This window comes from Camelus ferus, chromosome 10 (assembly GCF_009834535.1).
Source record: "Camelus ferus isolate YT-003-E chromosome 10, BCGSAC_Cfer_1.0, whole genome shotgun sequence".
NCBI lineage: Eukaryota > Metazoa > Chordata > Mammalia > Artiodactyla > Camelidae > Camelus > Camelus ferus.
The window spans coordinates 13259930-13284579 of record NC_045705.1 but is presented as its reverse complement, the minus strand read 5'-3'; the positions used below and the strand labels follow the sequence as shown (position 1 = coordinate 13284579).

At 39.0% G+C, this 24650-nt stretch overlaps 2 protein-coding genes across 4 annotated transcripts in view; one reads left to right on the top strand and one right to left on the bottom strand.

Moving 5' to 3' along the window:
• Nucleotides 1-430: 430 nt before the first annotated feature.
• Nucleotides 431-11575, top strand: SVIP (small VCP interacting protein). Its single transcript, XM_032488376.1, has 4 exons — nucleotides 431-614; nucleotides 2754-2804; nucleotides 3335-3448; nucleotides 7019-11575. Exons 1-4 carry the CDS (start codon nucleotides 561-563, stop codon nucleotides 7031-7033), a joined length of 234 nt encoding a protein of 77 aa, XP_032344267.1. The 5' UTR covers nucleotides 431-560; the 3' UTR covers nucleotides 7034-11575.
• A 506-nt stretch (nucleotides 11576-12081) lies between these two features.
• The window catches only part of GAS2 (growth arrest specific 2), a 119869-nt gene continuing 107300 nt past the window's right edge, over nucleotides 12082-24650 (bottom strand). The window contains exon 9 of one of the 3 annotated variants that reach the window (XM_032488374.1): nucleotides 12082-13422. In XM_032488374.1, coding sequence (XP_032344265.1) covers nucleotides 13204-13422 — 219 coding nt within the window. In that variant the 3' untranslated portion in view covers nucleotides 12082-13203. The remainder of the gene's footprint in view (nucleotides 13423-24650) is intronic. The other 2 variants (XM_032488375.1, XR_004323114.1) reach the window with 2 other exon arrangements.

The window sequence follows — 24650 nt, the reverse complement described above, 5'->3', positions numbered from 1 at the left end:
CAACTTGAAATTTTGGCTTGAATTTCTTGGAGGTCGGAGTACCTTCTCTCAAAAGAGGTAGTAGCATAAACTCTCCAGAGTCGTATCACTCATTTATAAAGGGCCAGGCAGTGAGAGCCTGGAAGAGCTCTGGAGGTCAGAGCCAGCTGTTCCATCCTTCTGTAAGCAGCCCGCAGCAGGTGCTTCCTGACACGGAGGCCTGGTCAGCACCTGAGCCTCTGCAAGTCAGGTTGGGGTATTGCCTCCGGGGAGCGAAGGCGAGTTAAGGGGCGGGGTGGCGCGGTGAGGCGTGGCACCCCGGGGGGCGGAGCCGAGCCCCGGAGACGAGGCGGGGCGGGCGGAGCCGAGGCAGGGTGGGGGTGGGGCGTTGCCGCAGAGGGGCGGGGCGGGGCGGAGCGCCGCTGCTCGGTAGCCCGGCCGCCGGGTGGGGGCGGAGCGAGCACAGCTGACTGGGACGCGCCGCTGACCGCGCAGTTCGCAGTTCGCAGTTCGCAGTTCGCCGGGCCTGGTCTGGGGCGAGCCCGGGAAGGGACCACCCCGCTACCGCGGCCGCGACCCCCATGGGGATGTGCTATCCCTGTCCCACGGAGGCCGAGCCTCCCTCGCCAGACCTGGTGAGTAAGGCCGCCTCCCCGCGTCCCTGTGTCCGCCAGCCCGCGTCGCGCGCACCTGTTCCCGGAGTGGCGCGCGTGGAGGCCCCGAGCTGCGGGCGCCCGGGCGGGCGGTTGACGCGGTGGCGCGGGCCGCACAGCCTGTGCGAGGGGCACCCTGGTGGCGGAGACGGGTGGACACGCTCCCAGGGACCTTGAGGTCCTGCCAGCGGGACTGGAGCAGCTGCCTCCGCGTGGGTCCGTCCGCTTCCGTTAGAAACAAATTGTCGAAAGGAGGCTCCAGGGTCCTTTTACCTGTCTCTGGCTGGCGACATCGGGAGTTCGTGGGACGCAGGCGTACGCGGACGGCGCGGTGTGGAGGCCATTCCCGGCGATGCGGTAGATGGAGTTAGGTAGGGGGCAAGAAGAGATTCCGTGAACTGGCGTGTTTCATGTTCTAGGAGATGTGCATTTTCCTGTGTCTGTACCAGCTGCTCAGAGAAGGTGCTTAGTAAAGTCTCGTACACTCCGCTTAATTGGACATTGTACTGATCAATGATTCCCCTTTAGTATTTATCTTTCTTTTCGTTTTTTTTTTTGTAAAGAACATCTTATGTAGTGCAGAACGTACAATTTGTAACGTTGTCACGTTAGCAAATAAAAATACAGGGTGCCCAGTTAAATTTGAATTTTCAGATAAACAAGAAATACCTTTTAAAAATACGTAGACTTACCCCATGCAATAGTTGAGACGTACTGTAAGTTATTGGTTATTTAGCTGGATAATTTCAGATTTAACTAGGTGGTTTGTGGTATAATACATTTATACTTTATGTAGCTTTCTCTTTTTAACAGTATTTTTACATTAGTAGTCCATACAGGACGTTGATAACAGAAAACCTAAATTCCTCTCTTCTCCTTTCCAGCTAAAAATTCGTTGAAGGAAATGAATTGTTTAGGGAAGTACATTAACTCTTCAGTCATTTGATCATAAGTTCTCAAAATTACCTGCAGGTTGATATGGGAAAGTTCAGCTTGTCTTTCTTGCTACTGTTCCTTTGGAATATTCTTAATTTTGTTTATATGGCTGTTGATAAAATACCAGTCTGCCAGCGTTTGTTAAGCTCTTCCCACACCCCACAGATAACCACATGGCTCACTACTTGAATGTCACTTTATCTTGGAGGCTTTTCTTCCCCACCGTAAATAAAATAGAGCCTCCACTCTCCCACTCACCTATCCTTCCATTTCTTTTCCCTCATCCTCTTCTTTTTGTTTCTCCAAAGCTCTTAACTTCTGTCTGACAGATGTATTCATTTGATTATATCTGACTATTTGTCCTCATTGAAATGTAAATTCCAAGTGGGTGGAAACATTTATCTGTGTTTTTTCTCTGCCATATCCTCAGCACCTAGAAAATTTCCTGAGGCGTGACAGTTGTTCAATAAGTATTTGTCCAATGAACGAATGAACAAAGGAACGTATTGTGGTATGGGAAGCAAGAGAATGATCAGTACAGCTCCCAAGAGAATGCTCCTTACTGTCTTAGATATTTAAAGAGTGTATAACTTATGGTTATGAAAAGTAGTAATACATGATATAGAAAAATTATAGTCACTGTTTCCCAACAAGAAACAGTGCATCTCATAAATTTCCTCCAGTCCTTCCTGTCCTGCACGGTGAGGTTTGTCCATTTCATTCATGAAGTTTTCCTGAAAACACCAGCCCACTTCAAACTCCTTTTTGACTGGCAGTATCAAACCATGTTATTTCCCTGCTTGTATTATTAAATGTCATTTGTTTTATTATTGTCCTGACCAGCTTGTAAGCCCTTTAGAAAAAAAAGCATAGATTATTTTATAGGCCAATATATATGTGTGTGTGTGTGTGTGTGTATATATATACACATGAGATAAACTATATATATGTTATATATATACATGTCTCATCATGTGCTTATTTGAAGGTATACTGATTGGGAGAACTAAATTCAGAAAGTTGAGTGTTTTATAAATATTTTAAATAATGGCATTCTTAGTGGGACATTTTGGGCCAGTAGTTAATATTTTTGTAAACTGTTATATTACCTATAATAAAAGTGTATAAATTATCAAGGAATATGTTTGGTTTTATTTTAAAACATTTTTTACACATTTTTCCTAGGAAGAGAAAAGAGCAAAGCTTGCAGAGGCTGCAGAGAGAAGACAGAAGGAGGTGAGAATAAGAATAAAATTCTACCTTAGATAATTAAATTTGTACTTTTTTCCCTTATAGATGTCTATTACTAGTAGTATTCACTAATGAAAATGGTATTTGATATCCTATAAATTCAAATTGAAGGTAAACATTTTTCAAAATGATTTCTGTGTTGCTCTAAATTACATTAATGTATTTATATCATTTATGGTATGAAAATCACCATACACATGTCTTCTGTAATGTGAGATGCCCCTTTAATAACATTCCTCCTTGGGATGAAATGACAGTGCCTACAAAACACTGACAGATATGAAGTAACTTTTGGGGAGAAATTTGTATGGTTGCAAAATACCCTATGAAGAAATGAAAATATATTTCATGTAAAGCTGTTGTAGAAATAGTCTAATTCTTTGTTACCAAAAATAGGCCAAAGCTCCCACCTCCAAAGAAAAACCTAACAAGGAACAAACAAACAAAGCACACCTACTGGACACTGGAAACTGATTTTTGTTATTTTTCTACATTTCTTAACAATTTTTTTGAAGGCTGCATCTCGGGGCATTTTGAATGTTCAGTCTGTGGAAGAAAAGAGAAAGAAAAAGGAAAAAATGGAAAAACAAATTGCTACATCTGGACCCCCACCAGAAGGCGGACTTAGAGTAAGTACTTAAATTTACTTTAAATTTAATATACTGGGAATTTTTAAAAACTTAAGTAGCAACCCATTCAGAAATTTCCTCAGGAAATGGATTATCTTAAAATTGTGAACTCATTTTAAAGCATGAATAATATAGATTGGAAGAAGTGTCAATTTATTTGGACATTCCAATGTTCATTGGAATAGATTTGCTTTTTCCCCAAACTGAAAAGAGACTTTCCCTGATTCACTTAACTGTGTATCGTAATACTTCATACTTATGTAATTGATGACAATCTTAAAGGTGTAGAAAATTAAGCAATATGGAATAATATAAAGCAGAAAATAAAAAATGACCCAAATTCAGTGTCATTTTGACACTGTCATTTCTAATCTCATACATCAGTCTTACTAAATTGGATTACACTACAACCTCCGCTTTTTTCACTCAATGATTTGAGATTTTTGAGCTTCCCATTGTCACACATTATCACAGTTATGTAAATGTTAATTTGGGCAATAGGGTATACAGTGGTGAGTCTGATATATTCCCCTCCCAACCGTAGCAGTTGTCGCTCTTGACATGAGAAGTACAGTGATGGGCAAGTTAAACAAGGGCCCTGAACTTGGGCATCTTTACAGTCTCTCAGGACTATAAAGGTTTAATTTTGTAAGTTAAAGCTCAGGAAAATAATGGTTCAGATATTAAAATTTTCTTCGTTGGTCCATTTTTTTTAAAAATTGAAATGAATTGAATTCCTTTACAGTGTTGTGTTAGTTTCTGGTGTACAGCAAAGTGATTCAGTTATTATATTGAATGTAGTTCCCTGTGCTACACAGCAGGACCTTGTTGCTAATCTGTTTTATATACAGTTGTTTGTTTATCCCTCCTCCACACCTTTTCCTCTTTGGTAACCACAGTTTTGTTTTCTGTGTCTGTGAGTCTGTTTCTGTTTTCTAAATAAGTTTATTTGTATCATGTTTTCAATTCCACATATAAATGATATCATGAGATACTTGTCTTTCTCTGACTTCACTTAGTGTGATATTCTCTAGATCCATCCATGTTGCTGCAAATAGCATTATTTCATTCTTTTTTGTGGCTGAGTAGTATTCCACTGTATATAAATATTGGGTCTACTTTTAAAGGAAATACATTTCTCAAGTGTATTTGTGAAAAGGGAAATGTCTTGAATTTGTCATTTAAATTTAACTTCTCAGTTATGAGATTTATGAGCACTTGTTTAGCTGTTTCACTGTCTTCTCAATTCAGTTTGGTTTTTGTTCTTAAAACTCTGTATAAATATGTTTAGGTGTGTACACCCCTAACTTGTTGGGGAGGCAGTTGAGCAGAAGTGATTCTGGCTCAGGAATATCCCATGGAAATAAGATTTTTCTGTGTATATTTTATCATTGCATGTTACTTCATCTAGTTTCATTTACTAGATAAAAGTAAAAGAAAACAGTGTTTTGTTGTTAACTTTTAACAATGTGTAAAATAGCTGCTTTCAAAATTAAGGTAAATGGCTGTGACCATTGTGTTTATGTTTTATATGTATATACATATATAAAACTTTTTTTAAAGCTTGAGACAATCTTCTTGGCTAAGAATTAAAATGAGAAAGCATAACTTAAAGAAAATTGACCAATAGATAAAGGCAAAAGTGAATTAATAGTTGGAGAAAACTATATATATAAATACGTTGCCATAATAGAATAGATTAAATGTAAAGTAAAACAGTTGGGAGATACAAAGTCAAATATTTATCAGAAGTATAGCTTTCAATATTCTGTTGAGATAAAGATCTATGTGACCAGGTTTACTTCATATAGGATTCTCAAAAACAAAACATTTGTGAAAATTAAATTATGGGACTGAAAAGGATGCTGAGATCAACTCTTTCATAGTAAAAGAAATGGAAGTTCTGAATGACTTAAAGTCACATATAATGTTAGAAAAAAGCACACTTCTTATGTATATATAGTAAGAATTAAGAAGGTACTTATTTTACATGTTCTAAGCCAACAAATTTAATATCAGTTTTTAAACTAAGAGAGAAAGGGGCTTTCTTTGTTAAACCTGAAGTTTTCCTGCCCTGAAGCCTGCAGATTAAAAATAAACTAGGTCTTATATTGCTTCTGGTCCCTTCAGAAGTGCTCTAAATGAAAAACATCTCAATGTTAAATTTGGTAACTTTTTTTCCTTGACCACCTGCGTTGCTCATCGAGAGCATACAGTGAAGTTCAAAATGAATTTTTGGAGGCTGGGGATAGCAAAAAGGAAGATACAAGACAGAGAGTAACTTTAATCGTCAAACCATTTGGCCTACGGTCCCGTGAGGGCCGCGGTCAGGCCCAGAGTATTCTATAGTGTAGCTCAGTTCTTCCTAACCAGACTGACTCCATGGTATACGGAAAACCTGTCCTTCCCTGTCTTCATGGCCTCCTCACGTACATCTGACTAGCTCTGTCTCCGGCCAGGACAGTTGGCATTGGCAGTGCTCACTGTCTTCTGGAAAGGCAGCCTTGTTTTAAGATGTCAGTGTGATGATGGCATCAGGACACAAACTGGCATCAGTTCAGGATGTACCAGCGCAAGAGCAGTGGCAGACCTCCAGCGTAGTGGCTCTCAACTGTGGCTGCACGCTGGGTGCTCATGGGGAGCTTTCAGAAAGGCTGAACCTTGGGGCTGACCTCACACCAGTCGGAATCCCTCAGAGCCTGGCTTAGCCGTTGGGGTTTTTAAGCTCCCCGAGGTAATCTGATGTCAAACCTGATTGAGAATTACTGCTCTAGTGTTTGTAATGCTCAGTCCTAAGAGAGATTTTGTGGGAAATTGAGTCTTGTGGTAAAAATTTTTTTACAATCCTGAATACTCTTATATACTGAATCTCCTTCTTGGAGATTAAAAAAGGCACAGTATTTAAGTCTCTAAGAAGTCCTAAAATAAAGAAAAGCAAGTTTACTTGGATTAACCTTTAACTTTCAAACTTTATTTAAATACAGATTTTTAAGAAATATGCAATACCCAGTAATATTCCTTGAATGTACTTAGAAAATGCTGCTCAAGAGACTAGCAGGTATCTCTGGTCCTATCCCAGTGGTTTTTTCAGAACTTGCTGTTACAGATTTAAGAAACGTGATTAAACAGAACACCAAATGGAATAGTTTCTCAAATCAAGCAAAGACTTTTCCAAACCATTATTTAATAATTTCTATCATTTCTTTGCTCCGTGCCTCAAACAAGAATTTCATTATTTTTATTTTGTAGTTTCACTGTTAACCTTTGTCTTGAGATATTTGGTTTTGTTTTTCCTTTACTGATGATTGTATATTTGAAATCTAGTTCTCATTAATCTGCCCGGATATTTTATTCTACTTCTTAATATTTTTAAACCATTATATATCTTATATCAGGCTTTTGACTATAATTTCAAGTTTTGTTAATTGCTGCTATTCACAGAGATCATTTTGCATTTGTATAGCCCATATTCCCCTCTTAGTTTGTTTACTGGAATATTGTTACATAACCTTAAATAAAATTTACTTTTCTCTGTGTTTTTTTTTTCCTCTGTATATTTTTCTTTTCTAGTGGACAGTTTCATAAAGCATAAAGTGAGTGGAAGAGTGTACTGCCAGGAACTAAAATCTGCAATCAAGTGGACATCCTCAATTTAATTTCTTCTCTTTGAATAAATGAAGATTCAGACTTTATAATTTTGGTACCCTTGAATGCAGTGCTTTTTCATAATTGAAATAGTTGAAAATGCTGTTGATTTTCAGAATTAGAAAATGGCCAGATCTTTCTTTAAATATCTATTTTCCCTGCATTTACTCTTCTGCCAATAGGTGATTTGCCAATTTTAAGTAGTTAAAACGTGGACGTAAATAGTGAATATATATTTGTATATTGCATGTGGAAATTCTGCATACATCTCAAATATTAAGGTTTGCAATTGTGTTTTCCCTTTTTTTTTTAAATAATCTAGCCATCTATAGTTTGCCAGTTAACCTTACATCTCTTTATTTCCTTATGTATGAAGACTTTTGCTTAAACTTATGGATTTAGTGCCTTTAAACTGAAAATCATCAGGGAAAATCTTGAAAAATCATGTGAAGGGCTTAGTGAAGGAATACAATAAATTTTTATAACTTACTAAGAAATGAAAATTTGTAGAAAATGTTGAATTTCTCCGTAATTTATTTTATACTTCTGTAGCTTATAAAATTAACATACTGTGTTTTACATTATAGTCAAGGTTTTTGTTGTTGTTGTTGTTTTGCTTGCTGAATTTAACATTGTATATTAGTGGTACCATCAGAGGGCAGTGATGTACTATTACACAATATCAGATTCAGCTCTACAAAGATCTTTGTAGTAAATGAATGAGTTAAACTAAGAATCTGGATGGGTTGTACTTAATGGTAATGTATCTTTCCAAATTTCATAGGTGTTTTTATTCTTTTTGTATTTATTAAAGGATGATCATAATATTTATACAGATGTGAAATTGCCAAGGCAAGTATGAATGTATGAAAAAGAAACGTGTAAGTACTATATTTAAAAAGATCTACTTTAAACTTAAAAAATGTTATAAAGTAATTCTATATGATGCATTGTCATAAACTTTTTAGATTTTTGTTCATGAGTAACATGTTTTATAGCAATTTTATTTTTTGAGTTTTTTTTGTATATAATAAGCGAAAATGGAAGAATTACTGTATCTTTTAATTTGGTTGCTTTTTTGGATGATAAGGCTAAACCCTAAATTAGAATTTGCAGATATTAAGTGCAATAGAGACTGTAAATTAAACAGACCAGCTCATTTGATTTGCAAGAAGAAACTGAACAACTATCTCACTTACCCCTCCCACAAGAGTTGTGTTATATTAAAGTATATTGTCTATGTTAATTTTGGAGAGTTTGAACTATAATGTAGAACTCTTGACTCCTCATTGGAAAAATCACTTTTTTCTACCATGGAATGAAATATTCTATGAATATCCAGGCAAGAAGTATAGTTAGAGACAGGTTCAGTTTTCTTCATCCTTTAGAAGATCAGTGGTATTTTTGTTTGTATAGTGAAATCATTATATTTTAGAAATAAAAGTTTTGACTTTATTATACAGTTAAGTTTTCCGAGGCAAAAAGGGAAGAGGACCATTAATAGATGAATGGATATAGAACCAGAGCCTGTCATCCTAGAACTGTACAGGTTTTTTCCTTCCAGTTTAACGCAGAAAGAACAGTTTTATCTGTACTGCATCTTAGAGAGTGACAGTTTGGGTTGGTGTAAATAAGAAGTTTATATCCAGGGGATGATGTCCTATTTCTAATAGTTTATATCCAAATGCCATGCTTATTTACTGTTGATCCAAGAACGTTATGCTGCTGTAGTGCTTTCTAGGAACAGTGGGATATGCCGTTTCCGGCCATGCCCTGCCTCCCTGGGTGTTAACGGCTTTCTCCAAAACCACGCAGGTTGCTTGGGCTAAGGGGCTGTACTCAAAAGTTAGGAAGAGGAAGGAGTAAGGGGAGACTTGATCCCTGATAGGAAACTAATAAGTGACTACTTCAAAACAATGTACACACACACACACACACACACACACACTCTCCAGGCATCTTCCTCAAGAGTTATGAATCAGTTCCTGATGAAAACTTTAGCTTAGAGCCAATTTCCTATAATTCATAATTTAAATAGGAAACCATTATAATCCTTAAAATGTCACCCAGACCCCCCAACCAAATTATTAAAATCTGAAACAGTAAAATGCTTATATGTAACAATCACGTTAAGATGTAAAATGCTTAAATCATTGCTTCTTCATTCTAATCATTAAACTATTAACTATGACTGGTAACAAAAAGTTGTGTACTGTCACACAGCCCCTTTGTTGACAGGCATGTTTTTTTAAACATCTGTATGTGATACTCTTGTTCCACTGATTGTATTTGGAATGTAATTAATAGTTTTCTCACACATGGTTTTATAAATTCTGTATTTTGCCTTTCAGGGGTACAAATATACATTTTCCTATATAAAAAAATTGGCTTTGGCCATTTCTGTTTAGCAAAATTTTATCTTCACTATACCTTAATTAACTATAAATAGGCATGTTTCTTTTCCTGTACTCCCAAGGAGATATGCCATTATTAGTCTCCTGTGTTCTTAGAGAAAAATTGTAATAAAGGTTCTAGCTGTCATCCTTGGTACCTCAGAAGAATTGACATAAGCTATGAATTTTCCTTTTCTCCTTCTGCAGTTCAACTTGTTTATTTTCACTGATAAGAATTATGCTACACCCTTAGAAGAAAAAGTACCTCTTGTCAGTTTTAGATTTGAATAATACCTGCATAACCAGGTCAGTAAGAGGTAGGGAGATATGCATACCTATCTGGGTTGACATTTAATGTGTATTCCTTTAACTCCCCAGGTAAGCATCCCAGATTCCCATGACAGCTATATGTGCTTTATAGGTTGATTGAAATGTGGTACTCTTTCCTCTGATTTTTTTTTAAAGCTACTGACACCAGCCATTTGCATATATAGCAGACTTTGAAGAAATTTTGGTTTGATAAGTTTGTTTCCTGACAACTCAAACGATAAATTTCTCATGTGATCTGACTTTTTATTATCCTGTTTTCCCCCTTCTAGGTATGTTTCATCTTGTAAATATTGCCTCTAAATATGATCATTATGGTCTAAGTACTGAATATTCATAAATTACTTGACCCGGATGTGATACTTCTGCTGTATCCTGCATTGAATTGTCTATTTTTATAGCACCACACTTGGCTTGGGTTGAGTTTCCAGTTAATGTCCTCTAGTCATAAAAGCAAGTTTGAGCCATCTTTTGCCGGTACTTCAAACTTGCCTCAAATGGAATTAATTTTGCACACAAACTGGCTCTGTCTAGGCTGTTTCTCTGAAATCTCTTTTGTCACATAAGTCAGAAGTCAAGGAGTTTCCTAAACTCCTCACTCCACTCCTAAGGTGCCCTTTTCTCATTATACATTTGTTAGATAGTCAGGTTATAAGTACCAGACATACTTGAAAGTCAGTTAAAAAAAATACCAAGTGTCTTGATGTAGAAAATTCTTCAGGATCTACACAAAAAATGTGTGGAACTAATACATTTACATTTAGCAAGGTTGCATAAAAGATCAATTCTATTTCTATATGCAAGTAATGAACAATCTGAAAATTAAAAGTTCCAAGTATCCAGTATCAGCACATAGGATAAAATACTTAGGACAAAGCAAGAGAAGTAAAAGATGTGAATTAAAAACTACAAAACACTGCTGAGAAATTTTTTAGAATATGAGTGGTCAGACATCGCATGTTCATGGACTGGAAGATACAATATTGTCATGATGGCCTTCTCAAATTGATAATAAATTAAATGAAAAATCCCAGCAAGCTTTTTCAGAAAAATTGACAAAATGATCCTAACATTTATATGGGAAATGCAAGATTTATAATAGCCCAAACAATTTTGAAAAAAGAACCTAGTAATTTCCACTAGGGAGTCAATGAGTAAGAGCTGTCTACACCTGGTTATTTCCTTCTGAATATAGTCTCGTTTTTCCATATTCTTCTTCAGTGCCATTCACCTCGCAGGCAGACCCCAATGTCAATTATGACCAAATTCTTAGCGCCACTTAAAAAGACCATCATAGAAGTGGTATAAGCAGTAAGAATAATGCCACCTTCCCCCAAAGAGGGTGACATCCTAATCCCTGGAATCTGAGAATATGTTACATTACACAACAAAAGGTATTGACTCAGTTAATGACATTAAAGTAGGGAGAGTATATTGGATTATCCAGGTGGACCCAATCTAACCACATGGATCTTTAAAAAGCCGAGAACCTTTCCAACCTGTTATCAAAGAGATGTAAAGAAAGAAGCAGCATGTTGAAATGCTCTATTTATAACTTTGAAGACAAAGGAAGTAGGGGCATGGAGGCAAGTGCCAAGGATATCAGGCAGCCTCTGGAAGGTGGAAAAGGCAAAAAAATGGATTCTCTTCTAGACTCCTCAGAAAGGAACACAGCCCCTGCTGACATACTGATTTTACTCTGTGAGACCATCTTAAACTTCTGACTTACAAAACTGTAACATAATAAATTTGTGTTATTTAAGCTACTGAGTTTCTGGTAATTTGTTACATCAGGAATAGGAAACTGACAAAATAGTAACTAAATTAATGGAATTAATTATTAAAGATAGAAATATTTATGAGAAAAATTTAAGCACAGGAGAAAGTTTTGATGGAAATATTGCTGACTACCGTACAGAGAAATTCATCGTTAATATTAATTTAGGAACATAAAAATCAAATCACTCATATTTTAGAAGATATTACAATACTCACTATTTCAAGGTGATTTTATTTCCTACACTGTTTTTTTTCCATAATGAATACCACCACTTCCAGCACCACCAAACTATACAAAGCCTGTTTTTTTTTTTTTATTTTTTAAAGTTTGTCTGCTTTGACTAAAATCATCCTTATGACAAACTGAGATACTTCTTCCCTGACTTTCTGGGGCAAGAAAAAGTAGATTTTGTTGTTGTTGAAAAATGAGGAAATGACAAATTAACTCTGGCTGTACTTTTTATATTCACGGTCGCACTGGAGGGACTATTTATGACAAGGTCTACACTCTGCTGTGAAGAACCACCACCACCACCACTCAGCCGCCCAAAGTGAAGACATGCAAGGTAACTGTAATTTGATTCTTCCTATAACCCTCAGGGGGAGTTGCCACTTGAAGATTATCTTTATTTCAGAATGAAGCATTAATACAGAGACATACAGTTTTTAACATTTATCTTTTTAATTCTTGAATCAGTAAGGACAAGAGTTTGCTGTTTATGGGTACAAAACAGCCCTGTCCTAGGTATACAAGGGTATACAGAAGTCTGTAACATCATTAGCTACAGTGAAATTACTTTACTAGACAGCATAGCAAAGTTGGGTTAACTAACGATAGAGTCGTACAAGAAAATGCTTTGAAATAACATGAAGTCAGTGAACATCTGACTGTACAGTTTACTCTGTCAAAATATAAACGTATATCAACTTAGGTGTGTGAATTACACTCAGTCTCAACACAGCCATGTGCCTAGGATTGTGTGAAACAACTAAGGGGTTCAGTGAAAACTTCCAGAAGTACCCCGGATATTTGGCTATAGACAGGGCTAGATGTTTAAGGCAATCTTCTGAGTGATGTAAACTTTTCTGAAGTGGCCTTTCCAGTAAAGTACTGCTGTCGTGACGACGCTGTACTTATCCATAGTGTTGGATATTTTTAGTAGCACACCATCACACTAATTGTCACTTTTTAAAAATTAGCATAAAAATCCTGCAATTTAAAAAAATGTCTCGGTTGCTTTTATTCTGTGGACATTAGGCAGGCACTTTCTGTTGACTTAACTGTAAATCCTAACTATTTCCGTCTAATAATTTTTCTCTAGCTAGAATTGTATTTCTAATACTGTGTTCACATATTAAGCAATAATAATTTGCCTACACTTTGTCTAGTTTAAATTTGAGTTTAGAATTTCTTTTCACAGGTCATTTTCTACAGAAGCATTTAAAATAAATAGTGCTACTTTTTGAACATGTTTCAGTATGAGGACATTTTTTCTGTCTGTTATGTTTTTTTACCCCAAAGAAATTCTCAGAGCATGTGAACTAGACTGGCTACCCTGGAGCTGTGGATACAGGCCATTATGAGAGTCCTCTTGTAGTGACCAACTAGTTTCATTTAATTTCCTTCTTAGCCTTGTAGTTGGCAGAGACCACCAGGTAATTATCTGGATTCATGTCCTTAAGGGTCGGCGATTTGCTCTGGATGGGGGACGTTTTGCCGTCCACGCGGGAGATCTGCAGCATCCGGCAGGGGTCATGCTTCAGCAGATACCCTGCAAAAGTTTCCCATCCTCCTCCCACACGGACCATGACATGCTTGTTGTGCAGCATCTGGAAAGAAAAGAGAGCAGAAGGGTTAAATTCTGAGAACCCTCACAGGCTCCCTGGTCGACCTGCAGCCCTGGCATCCTTAGTGTTTTCTGTTTTATTTTTCGAGCCCCATTCTCCTTCCATTTGTTGCAGTGTCTGAGCTAGCACAGAGCATATGAGAGAAGCTTTGTTTTCTCCATGCCAGTGGCTCCGGCTTTGCCCTGGGATGGGAATCAGTGTGTATAAACTCCCCTGCCTGGTTCAGTGAGCCTGGAGGCTCCTCGCTGACCAGCCTCACCACTGCCCATTTCTTGCTTACTGACTCAGTCCATGCTTCACTCTTCCCCCCGGCTTAGTCCCTGAGGCACTAGGACTTAAAGGACTGTGGAAATGCCTTCTATTGAATACAATGGTAATAATCACTCAAACATTCAATGCAAAATAGAATTAAAAATGCACTCAGAAAAACCGACATCTTCCCCAGTCACTGTCTGAGGCTTTTGAGGAAAGATATTATGGAATGGCCAAACATTCATTTTTTTCTTTACTCTCATTCTTCCTAATTACTTTAGAATACTTTAAAAAACAAAAAAGACAACTTACCCTCAGGTCCACGAACCATCTAGGGCTCCAGGTTAACAAAGCTACAGATCAAAAAAGTGAAGACTGTGGTTCTCTCTATCTAGTAAAAACATGTCCAAGGTGAGGACTGGCACAGGGAGCCAAAGACTTGATCTTGGTTTCTTTCAAATATCAGAAAATGTAAGATTAAGGGGGAATGTTTCATCTTCATCAAAGACCCTGCTGACCTCTGCCCTGCCCGAAACATTGTGTACACACAAAGGCAGCGTAATCTCGGGAAGGGACTGTCTGTTTGGGAGGGGGGCTGGGGAAGTAGTTTTCATTGTAGGTAGAACCTATGAAACTCTCCTAATTCCTCTGGCTCTGTGCCAGCTTCCGATCTGGATTTCCGTGACTCCCATCGTGTTGGGGATAACTTTGCTCTTACCGCTCTCATTTAGATGTTGAGCTTCTGATGAAACTTTGGAACGGTCTTGTTGTTTGCCCGTATCCACAAAATTCTGTTATGTGTGTTTAGAAGTTTCACAGACTCCCAGAAACCCATCCACAGGCTCAAGCTAAGAAATCCTCAATCATGTGGTTGACATAAAGCAGTTTTCTAAATCAGATATTGTGGAAAGTAGTAAAAGTGTGCTGAATAACAGTAATTAAAACTGTTAGACCCATGAGAATTAAATGTAACTCTACTGTTATTCTCATGTAGAGTACTAGAACTTTAGAGTAAAAAGGATCTGGGGGAACACCTTCTAACTAGAAGTCTTCAAAGTTATTTTAGCTCTACTCACTAAATAAAATCTCAGTGAGAAGCCCTGAAATACAAAGCTAAGAGGAGTCAGGATTTAGCCTGAAACTGTTTTGCCTCCCTGGGTCCTGCCAGTGGTACCATGTTCCTGTTTTCTAGGATGAAGAGACTGCGGTCCAGATCTTCGATGTGATTTCCTGACTCCCAGTCTAGTGCCTTTCCCACAACAGTTCCTTCTTACATAAGTCCATCAAGGCTTTTATAATTTTACTGGCCTGTTCTCATTGCCACAAGTTCCTGGGTGTGCCTCTGTTTCCTGTTTTCAAAACTTGGAGTTACTGGAACAAAAACTACAAAGGCCAGTGTCAAAACAGTACTCTGACTGTTTCTCATTGTTGCAAGAGAGCTGTTTTGCCTATTCTGAAGTTCTGGCCTCTCTTAGCCTTGCAGATTACATCTAAGAGTTGCCTCTAAACATCCTTGTTATGAATGCCTCTGGCAGAACGCTCAAGGTCACATGACTGTGTGGCAACTCCAACCAGAAAGAACCACCAGTCAGAGGAGTTGTTCAACAGCTAACTCTGGGAACAGTGACAGAAATGCTTTTCAGCCTGGAGTATCTGATCATTTAGGTGCAAACGCTGCTTGCAGATTCTTTAATGAATCCATAGGACCAGGTAAAGAGGACCCAACATGAAACAGGGTCACACTGAATGAGACTAACACAGGAATGAAATTTCCACCCACGTCATCTTCCATGTCCTTCCTACGGATAATCAGCAACCTGTAATTTGCTAAGAGAGCCAGCGGTCAAACTGGGCAACAATTTCAAGCATGAGATTAAGATACCAGGGTCATAAGCATTTACAGCCCTGGGTGTAGAGACTTGAACTCCATGCCTTTTCCTAATAAGTGCCCAGTCTCAAGGGAAAAAAAAAAAAAAAAAAGAATGCACACCTCCTCCATAAACAAAATCCCTACTGTTTAACCTAAAATCAACCTGCTGTAAGTCAATTACTCTCAACTCTTCCTTCCCCTCACAGCGCGTACTGTACAAAACCCCAACTGTGGATTCAGTGTATAATCTTTCTAAACCAGGGCTGAGCTGCTGAGCTCTGCTGGAAGGCCTCCTTCCACCTCAGAGATCAGTGACATGAGACTAACTGCAATTAATTGTTCCTTTTACTCTGTGTTTTGGTCAATTCCATTTCTCATTATTCACAAACGCCCTACTCATTTTATCCTCATCTGTCTGTGGGTGACTTTGTCTTTGTCAGGTGTGGCTTCCTCTCTCTCAGCACCTCCACTGGCTGGATACTCCAATCTACATTTACCCTCTTCTCTGTTTTTCCCCTCAAGAAAGAAGTCCTTCTGTCCAAGGTCCGTTTCTCCCCTTCTTCCTAATTCCCATCACCACTCGTGCAGAACCTAGCTCCATCAAACAGCTCATCCCTCCTCTCTCTCTCCAACTTAGTGTATGATGGTCCTTCCCCTGCAGGTAAGAAACACACTGAAGCCTCCCTCACTCCCGTACACAGCGAAACCCTTCTTCGTCCATCTCAGTCTACTTGGCTCTCATACCTTCTCCTTACGTCCAGGTATCCTGGTGGTTAAGTTTACATTCAGTGTCTTCACTTTTAACTTCCTATTTAGGCATCGCTTCTGCTTAACTGCACAAGAAAGGAAATTGGATGGCTTCCAGAACTATCAAATCCAATAGCTGGTCCTTAATCCTTGTCTTAACTGACCATTCAAGTAGGGTATCTGACAGTATTGACACCCCTACCTTGAAACTCCCTACTCCTTTACTCTCTTTGACAAGACTCTCTTTCCTGAAATAGAAAGTAAGTTCTATGTATTCTATTTTTAAGTTTTGCCCTTCTGAAGGATTCTGAAGTTTTCTGTCCTTTCTCTGCCGCTTTCCTCATTCTAACCACTCTCTATTTGCAACCTGATGGTTTTTACTACCATCTACTTTTGTCTCCCAAACTCTGACTCTAGCTGTTGCCTCCTCCTGGAGCTTCTAAATGCAGAGGCAACCAGTCCTGTACCTTCCACTAGAAGGCCCCACAGGTCTTTCCTCATGCAGTTGGTGACAGGGGCATTCTCTGTACCTACAAGATACCAGAAACATTCATTTCCCCCTAAATGTTTCTCGGGATCTTTGCCGCCACTGCCACTGTTTAGTTCAGGGCCTCACCTTTTCCCTGGTCTACTGTAGGGCTCTCACGACCTCCAGCCTTGCTGTGTCCAATCCATTTAGTAAACTGCCACCAAAGGGAATTCCATAAATGCAGGTTTGATTGTCTCCTGCCTGAATACTTTCAGGCCCTCCCTCTCTCCTGTAGGCTGAGTCCCTTTATGTGCATACAGTACTCTCCATGACCGCTCTTGCCAGCCTCATCCCTTCCCTGAGCCCCAGGACCCATGAATTCTTTTAGTTCTACAGTCCCAGATAACATACTCTTTCTCTCAAGCTTTTGCACATCTGCCCCTAAATGTGCAACGTCCTTTCTGTTTTGCCCTTCCTGCTTCCCAGGACCACAAACCTCCCCCCAGTTCAAACATCACCACCATCTGAAAAATCTTCCAAGATCCCCTCTCTCATTTAATAAGTGAATTCTTCCTTGACATACGCTGTTAAGTTTACACATGATTTCATTGCTTCACTCATTCTACTGAATCGCAATGGCTAATTTATCTGTATGCCTCTTTTAATAATATGGAAGCTTTCTGAAGAGAGTGATGCATTTTTCATTTTGGAATCTTATGTGTGTGAGCTAAGAACAGTGTCAGTGCTGTAATCATAGAGTACCCCTTTTCTTGTATACTTTCATATGCTCTACTTACACTGCCTAACCTAAGATATGATTATCAGTATTACTCCCATTTTATAGACAGTAAAACTGATGCTCTTAACTTGGGCAAGATCACACAACAAATCAGTGGCAAAACTGGGGCAAGAATCCTTATTTTTTCTGTTATCCCATACAGACTTATTCTATAAAGTGCCTAAGATTTGAATTTTCATACCTGCTTCGTTACTTACAAGTGATAAATTCAGCACAGGCAAGGAATCATCAATGTCAGAAATAGTTACAAGTTGCTTAAGCAGATTAAATGCTCATGTCGAATGATGTATAGTTTTATGTCCTAAAAAACTTTCAATAAACATTGCATTTAATTTCAGAAGATTATCCTCCAATGGCCCTAAGTATTTAGGAAACAAACAGTGCAGGTAACAGGATCAAATACATTTATAGACAGGTGTCTGTTGGCATCAGTCGCACTGAGCTTTGATTCTCGGGTCAGTGTACATCTTATGGCTCCTTTAGTTTTGATGCTTCACAATAGTGAACAAGGCTGTGTTCTCTGTTCCAAAAGAGAATTGCTCTTCTCTAATATCATCAGTACGCATGCGAATTGAGTATTCAGTATAGTTGTCTATCTGTTGGTTGCTTTCTCTCGAGTAAAGGAAAATAAGCCAGAGATGCTACAAATGTTTCCCAACACTGCACGTTGCAAAGCAGTCGTTTTTGCACCTGAGGCCTCTTCTGACTGTTACTGTTTTCTACAATCGGCCTCATTCCTCACTGTGCCCCGATTCCAACAGAGGGAAGAAGATTCATTACCAACTTAGAAACATCTCTAATGTTGAAGGGGGAAAAAACCAAAACAACAAATATCTCATCTCATTGTTTCTCCCAAAGGGCTTCATGAAGTTTTACAAGCAGATCTGGGTTGTTGCAAACATTTTCTCTTTTGATGTCTACGGGTGACATACATACATGCATACATACATACATACCTTGCCCAGAGAAAAGAATCAATGTGTCTCAAAGGGATGTTTTTGTTTTTTAATGATTTCTTCCAGTAATGGGAAAAAAAACTCTCAGTCTTATCAAGGGCATTTTGCTTTATGCCTTTGTCCTGTTCTGATGTTTAATTATGTGTTGCTTTCCTAGGATGCCTCTTCCTATGTACCAGCAAAAGGGAAGCTTTTTCCTTAGCTGACACAAGAGTCATAATATTAGAGGACCTACTCTGTGCCAGGTGGGGATCTACAAATATGCCTTGTTGAAATGAGGAGGATGAAAAGAAACACTGAGGTCGACGTTGGCATTCTCTCCTTTCACAGATGTGCAAACCGGCAGGGAGAGCGCCATGCAGTGGGTTCCCAGAGCCAGGCTGGAAACCACATCTCCATTTCGCCCAGTCTAGCACTTGGCCTTACAGCTGAAAAGCTATACTCTTCCAAAAATTATCACCCTAAAAATGAATCCAATCTTTAAAGGTAGGCGAATCACTGAATACATTCACCCAGCAGCGGTTTATAACCTGTCAGCTAAATCCTCTGATTTACTGGATGAATGCACATCTTGTTAGGCTGCACTGTGTTTGCCTAAAGCCTGCCTTCTAATACATAACCTTTCAATCTGATCTTCCTAACATAGTAAGGTAACAAACTATCCCATAACTAACAAGTTCTGTAGCTCATCCAGATACTTAATTCGAAGTTAAAAAAAAAGTGGGGGGGTTGAAAGTAAATAAGTTCATTTAATTCTCTCATATCAACTTGGAACATAATGGAAAATTCAGAAGTGGTAGAAATGATTAATCAACAGCTCCCTACAAATGTTGGGGTCACTGTGGTATCAACGGGGGGGGGGGGTCTGGTGATCTGGCTCTTCTGATATGTGATAAAAGGACTTCAGAAAGATTTTTTTTTTCCCTTTTAATTATGTAGCTTGGAGATCAAACGGGAATCACGTGATGTGTAGGTATTAAGAGCTTCAAGAAAAATATGTATTTTTATTCTTCTTGGAGACACTTATTAGTCTTTAGAAGCAGAAATACATAGACTCAACTTTTGTTGACAAAGCACAGCCAATATTTAATAGATCACAGAAAATCATATTTTACTAAATGAAAAAAATGGTCAAATAAGAAAGCTGGAAAATATGCATTATTGATAATGTATTTGTTTTTAAGGTGACCAGGCTGTGTGAGTTACACAAACAAACAAAAAATAAACAAAACACTACCAACAAAAATAACTGACAGGAAATGTCTTTTAGATAAGCAGAATTTAAAATGAAATGCTTCATAGCCATACTTGATGGCTTTATTCCATTAATTCCCCAGCACAGAGCTGCTTGAATGTTCACATCTGTCCTAAATCATAATTCCTACGAAATGCTTCAGGTGTCACCACCTTCTCAGGAAAACACTGACAAATCTCGTTCATTCTGATTTGAGTCTTGTGTCCATGACCTTGAAAACCCAGGGAAGCATGAGTGTCTGTCAAGTGCTCTGAAACCAATGTCATTAGACACTGAGAATGTTAAAGCTTTCCAGCAGGATATCCTCATCAACGCTTGCACTTCACGAATCCACCCTCTCCTCCAGAGCCAGAGTCATCTTTGTAAAAGGAAAATCTAACCATGCGACTGCCTTGCTAAACATCCTGTGAGTGGTTCTCCATTGTCTGTAGTGTTGCTCAGCCATTTTCAGGTCCAGCCCCCGTGAGGAGTATGACTCATTCTCATCAGCACAAGTCTGTGGCAGAGATTCTGGGAGAGCAACAGTGTGAACCCGCAAGCACCTGTGTGCATGTGTGTTTGTGAATGTAGGGACTAGGCAAAATCTGCATCTCTAGGGTGGGCAGAAGCACACATAATTTGAAGAAACGATTCATCAGTGATTCTGATGTCCCCTCCCCTCCCTACCTCTGACCCCCTTCTGCCCATATGGGAACAACTAGCTTGGGACACTAAGCACTTTATGGTCCAGCTACTATTCGTTCCCTGCCTTCTTTCTCACTATGCCTTAATGACCACATACTGTCGTGCAGGTTGTGCACTGCACAATTATGCAGCTATATTGTGGCCCTACTTTTCTATGCCCATGCCCACGCTCCAAATTATTTACCTAACAAATATTCTGAACTCCTTAGAATCCCCTGAATGTTTCAAGCTTTACTACATACAGAGAATTGTTCCACATTCACCAGGTGAATTAAAGTGAGTCTCTTCCATTGGCCATTCAACAAATAGTTATTCAGTGCTAGACAAGATTATTCTTTGCTAAATTTTATACACTGGGGGCCTAGGACGGTGGAAAGTACACAGTGGACACCCAGTAAATGCTTGTTGAATGAATGAACAAACAGCGTTAACACCTACTAATGTTCCATCCAGGCACTGCTGCCTTTATGGAATATTTTTGCACTCTCTGAGCTTTAGATTACCTTCTTTGGACCTTGAGATCTTCCTGCACTGACCTCAAGCAATGTAATGACAATAATTTGTTGCCTTATTTCTTGTCCATTTTTCTGACATCCTATTCAGCTTTGTAAACATGGCAACTATTACAATATGTGATCTGTAAGAGACATTACTTACTCACGAAAAGATAAGAAAAAGGAAAAGATGAAATGCTCTGTCTGCAGAAGGAAGAGTCTGAAGAAAAGCAGGAGGTAGATGATAATCCACATTAACCACTGCTTAGAGAGTTCCTTTGAGAGAAAGATAGATTTTGGGTCTGCAAATGACGCTGTAACAGCAATCATATTTTAAAAAGGGGGACCATATTGAGAATCCATAGGACAATGGACAGGAGAGAAAGAAAATAGGAGGAGAAAGAAGGAGAGAAGAAAATATCCTGAATTAAAAGTAAGTATGTTATTCTCTTCATTATTTACTTTCACACATGCTCAGAACACCTGGAATGCGTTTAAAAAAAAATACCACTCACTATAGTAACAAATTACTTAACAAAATTTTCATCCCCTCCTGCTTCTCTTTTTTTTTTTTTTTAATTTTTAAAGCTTTTTTTTTTTAGGTTTTTTTTTGGAGGGGAGCGTAAGTAATTAGGTTTACTTATTTTTGGAGGAGGTACTGGAGATTGAACACAGGACCTCATGCATGCTAAGCATGTGCTCTGCCACTTCAGCTATACCCTCTCCCCTGCCTCCTGCTTCTCTTTTAATGCTTACGTGTTTGGGGTCACTCTCATTAAGCCCTTCTCCACTTAACTGACCACAGCGGCTCATATTTCTGCCCAGTCAGTTGACTGCTCCCCACCAGAGCCATCCTTTCAAGAGAGAACCATCTCCGACACTGACTAGGGAGAGGAGACAACCCCACCTACATTTCGATCAGTTTGGCCTCCCGGGACATCATATGCTTCCCAACGTCTTTGTCAACCCCATTCACTGTATGTTTTTATAAGCCATCATAACTTGAGTGAAAATATTGTTTTTAGAATGCAGTCATCTGCTCTCCAGAGAAAGTGTGTTAATTTATAGGACAACAGACTCTATCACCATCTAATATTATACTGAAATGGCATATGCTCAAAATTGGGCGACTGGGAATTCAGCTATCTGCCTAAGGTACCCTGACACATGGAGGAGTAAGGTGGCAGGTGTTCCATCCCCAGTTTGCCATGTTGAAAGGCTGATACCTGCATATTCAAGGTAAGTGATGAGGTCCCCCGTGAATAGGGCAACTGAAGCTCTATTAACCACGGATGACATGTGACACCTTCTTTCTGTCATAGGTTGGGATTCAGCTCAACCTCTCCAGCTATTGAAATTATAAATGGTTAAATCCTCCCCAAGTAAACAAGCTCCTGAAATTATCACTTGATTCTTTATAAAGATTTTTCACATTTGTTATCTCGTTTTTACCTTCCAAATCATCTTTTTGTTTATTATACCCTTTTTCTTAGATAAAGCTTCAGAGAGATGAACAGTAACCATAGCAGAAGCTACCATGTGTTTTGTCTTTATCAGACTGCCTAGATATGGTTACCACTAACTAGCTCTACGACCATGAGACATTTATTTAATCTCTGTGCTTCAGTTTCTCATCTGCAAGATGATTTCAATTTAGAGTCTTGTGGATAAAGATATCAATATATGTAAGCATGTAGCCAGGTTGCCTGGCCCATGATCCTCAAAAACAACCTGCTCTTATTATAGTTATTATTATAATAATAATACTGTTATTGTGAGGATGATGATAAACTCCTTATAAGTTTTATTTCGGTTAATTCCTATATAGCAACTCTAAACGGTTTGCATTATTATCAACATTTACAGATGAGAAAATGGTAGCTCAGAAAGGTTAAGTAAATTGCCCCAAATCACTTAGCTAGAAAGTGACAAAGTCCAAATTTGAACTTGAGTCTCTCTGACCTCGAAGACAATACTCATTACTACTTAACTATATGCCCTAAAGGGGCTTCAGCAGGGGTCACGGTTGTCTGAGTTCTCACCTAGACTCTTCCCATGGGCAACACTGCTTTTCTTTAGGAGTGCACGTTGCATTTTATAACGTCTCCATTGATGGTCATATCACCCAGCTCTAAACTCCCAGACCCAGAACAAAAAAAGGTGCTTGATACATGCTTGGAGGAATTTAGTTGAATTTAAACTTGATCGTTTCACCCGTACAAAAATGTTGAAAATTAGGTACCCCTAGAGTGCTCTGTCTACTCTGAAAGGAAACTGCATAGGAGAGACCCTTGATGGTCTGCAAAGTACGTTCAGTTAAATCGTTTCAGTTTGTTATCCTACCTGCCCAGTGGTTTGGCAGATTACTATTACTGTTCCCATTGCACAAATGGAGAAAAAGAGGTTCAGAGAGGTGAAGTGGGTGGCTCATGGACACACAGCAAGAACACAGACCTAGTTTCCTGATTCCCAGTTTTGTGATTTGTTATCTTCAGTAATAAATCATACATTAGGGGGAATGTAATTCTCAACTCTCATTTGAAGGGTAAACTGTTGCAGTGTCAGAAGTGGTGACAACCAATCTTCCAACATGGACAGGACCCTGAATCAGAAATCTTCTGGCTTCAGAGGCTGGCCAGAAAAAATTCCTGGCCTGCTTTTGTGGTTTCCCTCTGGAAGGGTAAAAAGTTTAATCCCCAGGCTCAGTGTTGACAAATGACTCTCAGTAGCTTCTTTCTGGAAGCAAACATGAGAAAAGCAGCTAGCAGATGAATGTAACCATCGACTGGCAAAAAGTTCCATTTGCATCTGCTTGAAAATATGTGTAGGAGCACTTACTGCCAACCGCCTGTCACTTCTCATCTACTCGTTACGTAACATCTCCATTTTCCCAGCTCTGCACCAAATGAAATTAAGAAGCCTTAGCCGCAATCTAATTACCAGTCCACGGCACCATTTCAGGCAGGGAAGGCAAAGTTATGATAAATATTTCATAGGAAGCTCAGCAGAGTGAAAGCAAAGAGCCGGAAAGCGCTGGTGCTGGAAAGAGAACAGCTGCCTAGAGAAAGGATTTGTAGCTGGTACCTACCCGACTGAGACTAGAATTCATCCGCCCCAAAGATGCTATTCAGGAAAGGGAGCTGGCTCCGAGGGATAATGAAAACCCACCCCTTCCAATAGTCACGTGGGCCCCGTTTGACTCAATCTGAGCTTCCATTCTCTCTTCTAAACCAAAACCCAGCAGACTGGAATCAGCACTGAGAGAGCCAAGGTTAACATTTCCCGACAGTGACGCGCACCAGCGGTTTCCAACCCGGTGTCCTCCTGGGTCCTGAAAAGTAACAAGGGCCTGTCGTTCAGACACTGGATTGCTGAAAAAACTATTTGCCACTGTTTTTAATGTATCTTCAGTACATCAGATCCATTGAAATGGAAAAACAAAGTACTACTAAATACATTCAGATCTTTTATATTGACAAACTATTTGAAAACATGAGTCTCCTTGTCTCAAAACCCCATTCAAATGAAAGACAAGGAATAAAAATGTTCTAAAGCCACAAGGGCAAAGGGAAATGGAGAGGGTCTAACAGTAGACAAGAAAAGTCAAAGACATTTTTAGAAGATGGAAAAAAGATAAATGAGTCGGAATTGACTAAAGGTCGAAAGAGCTAACAACCTGAATTG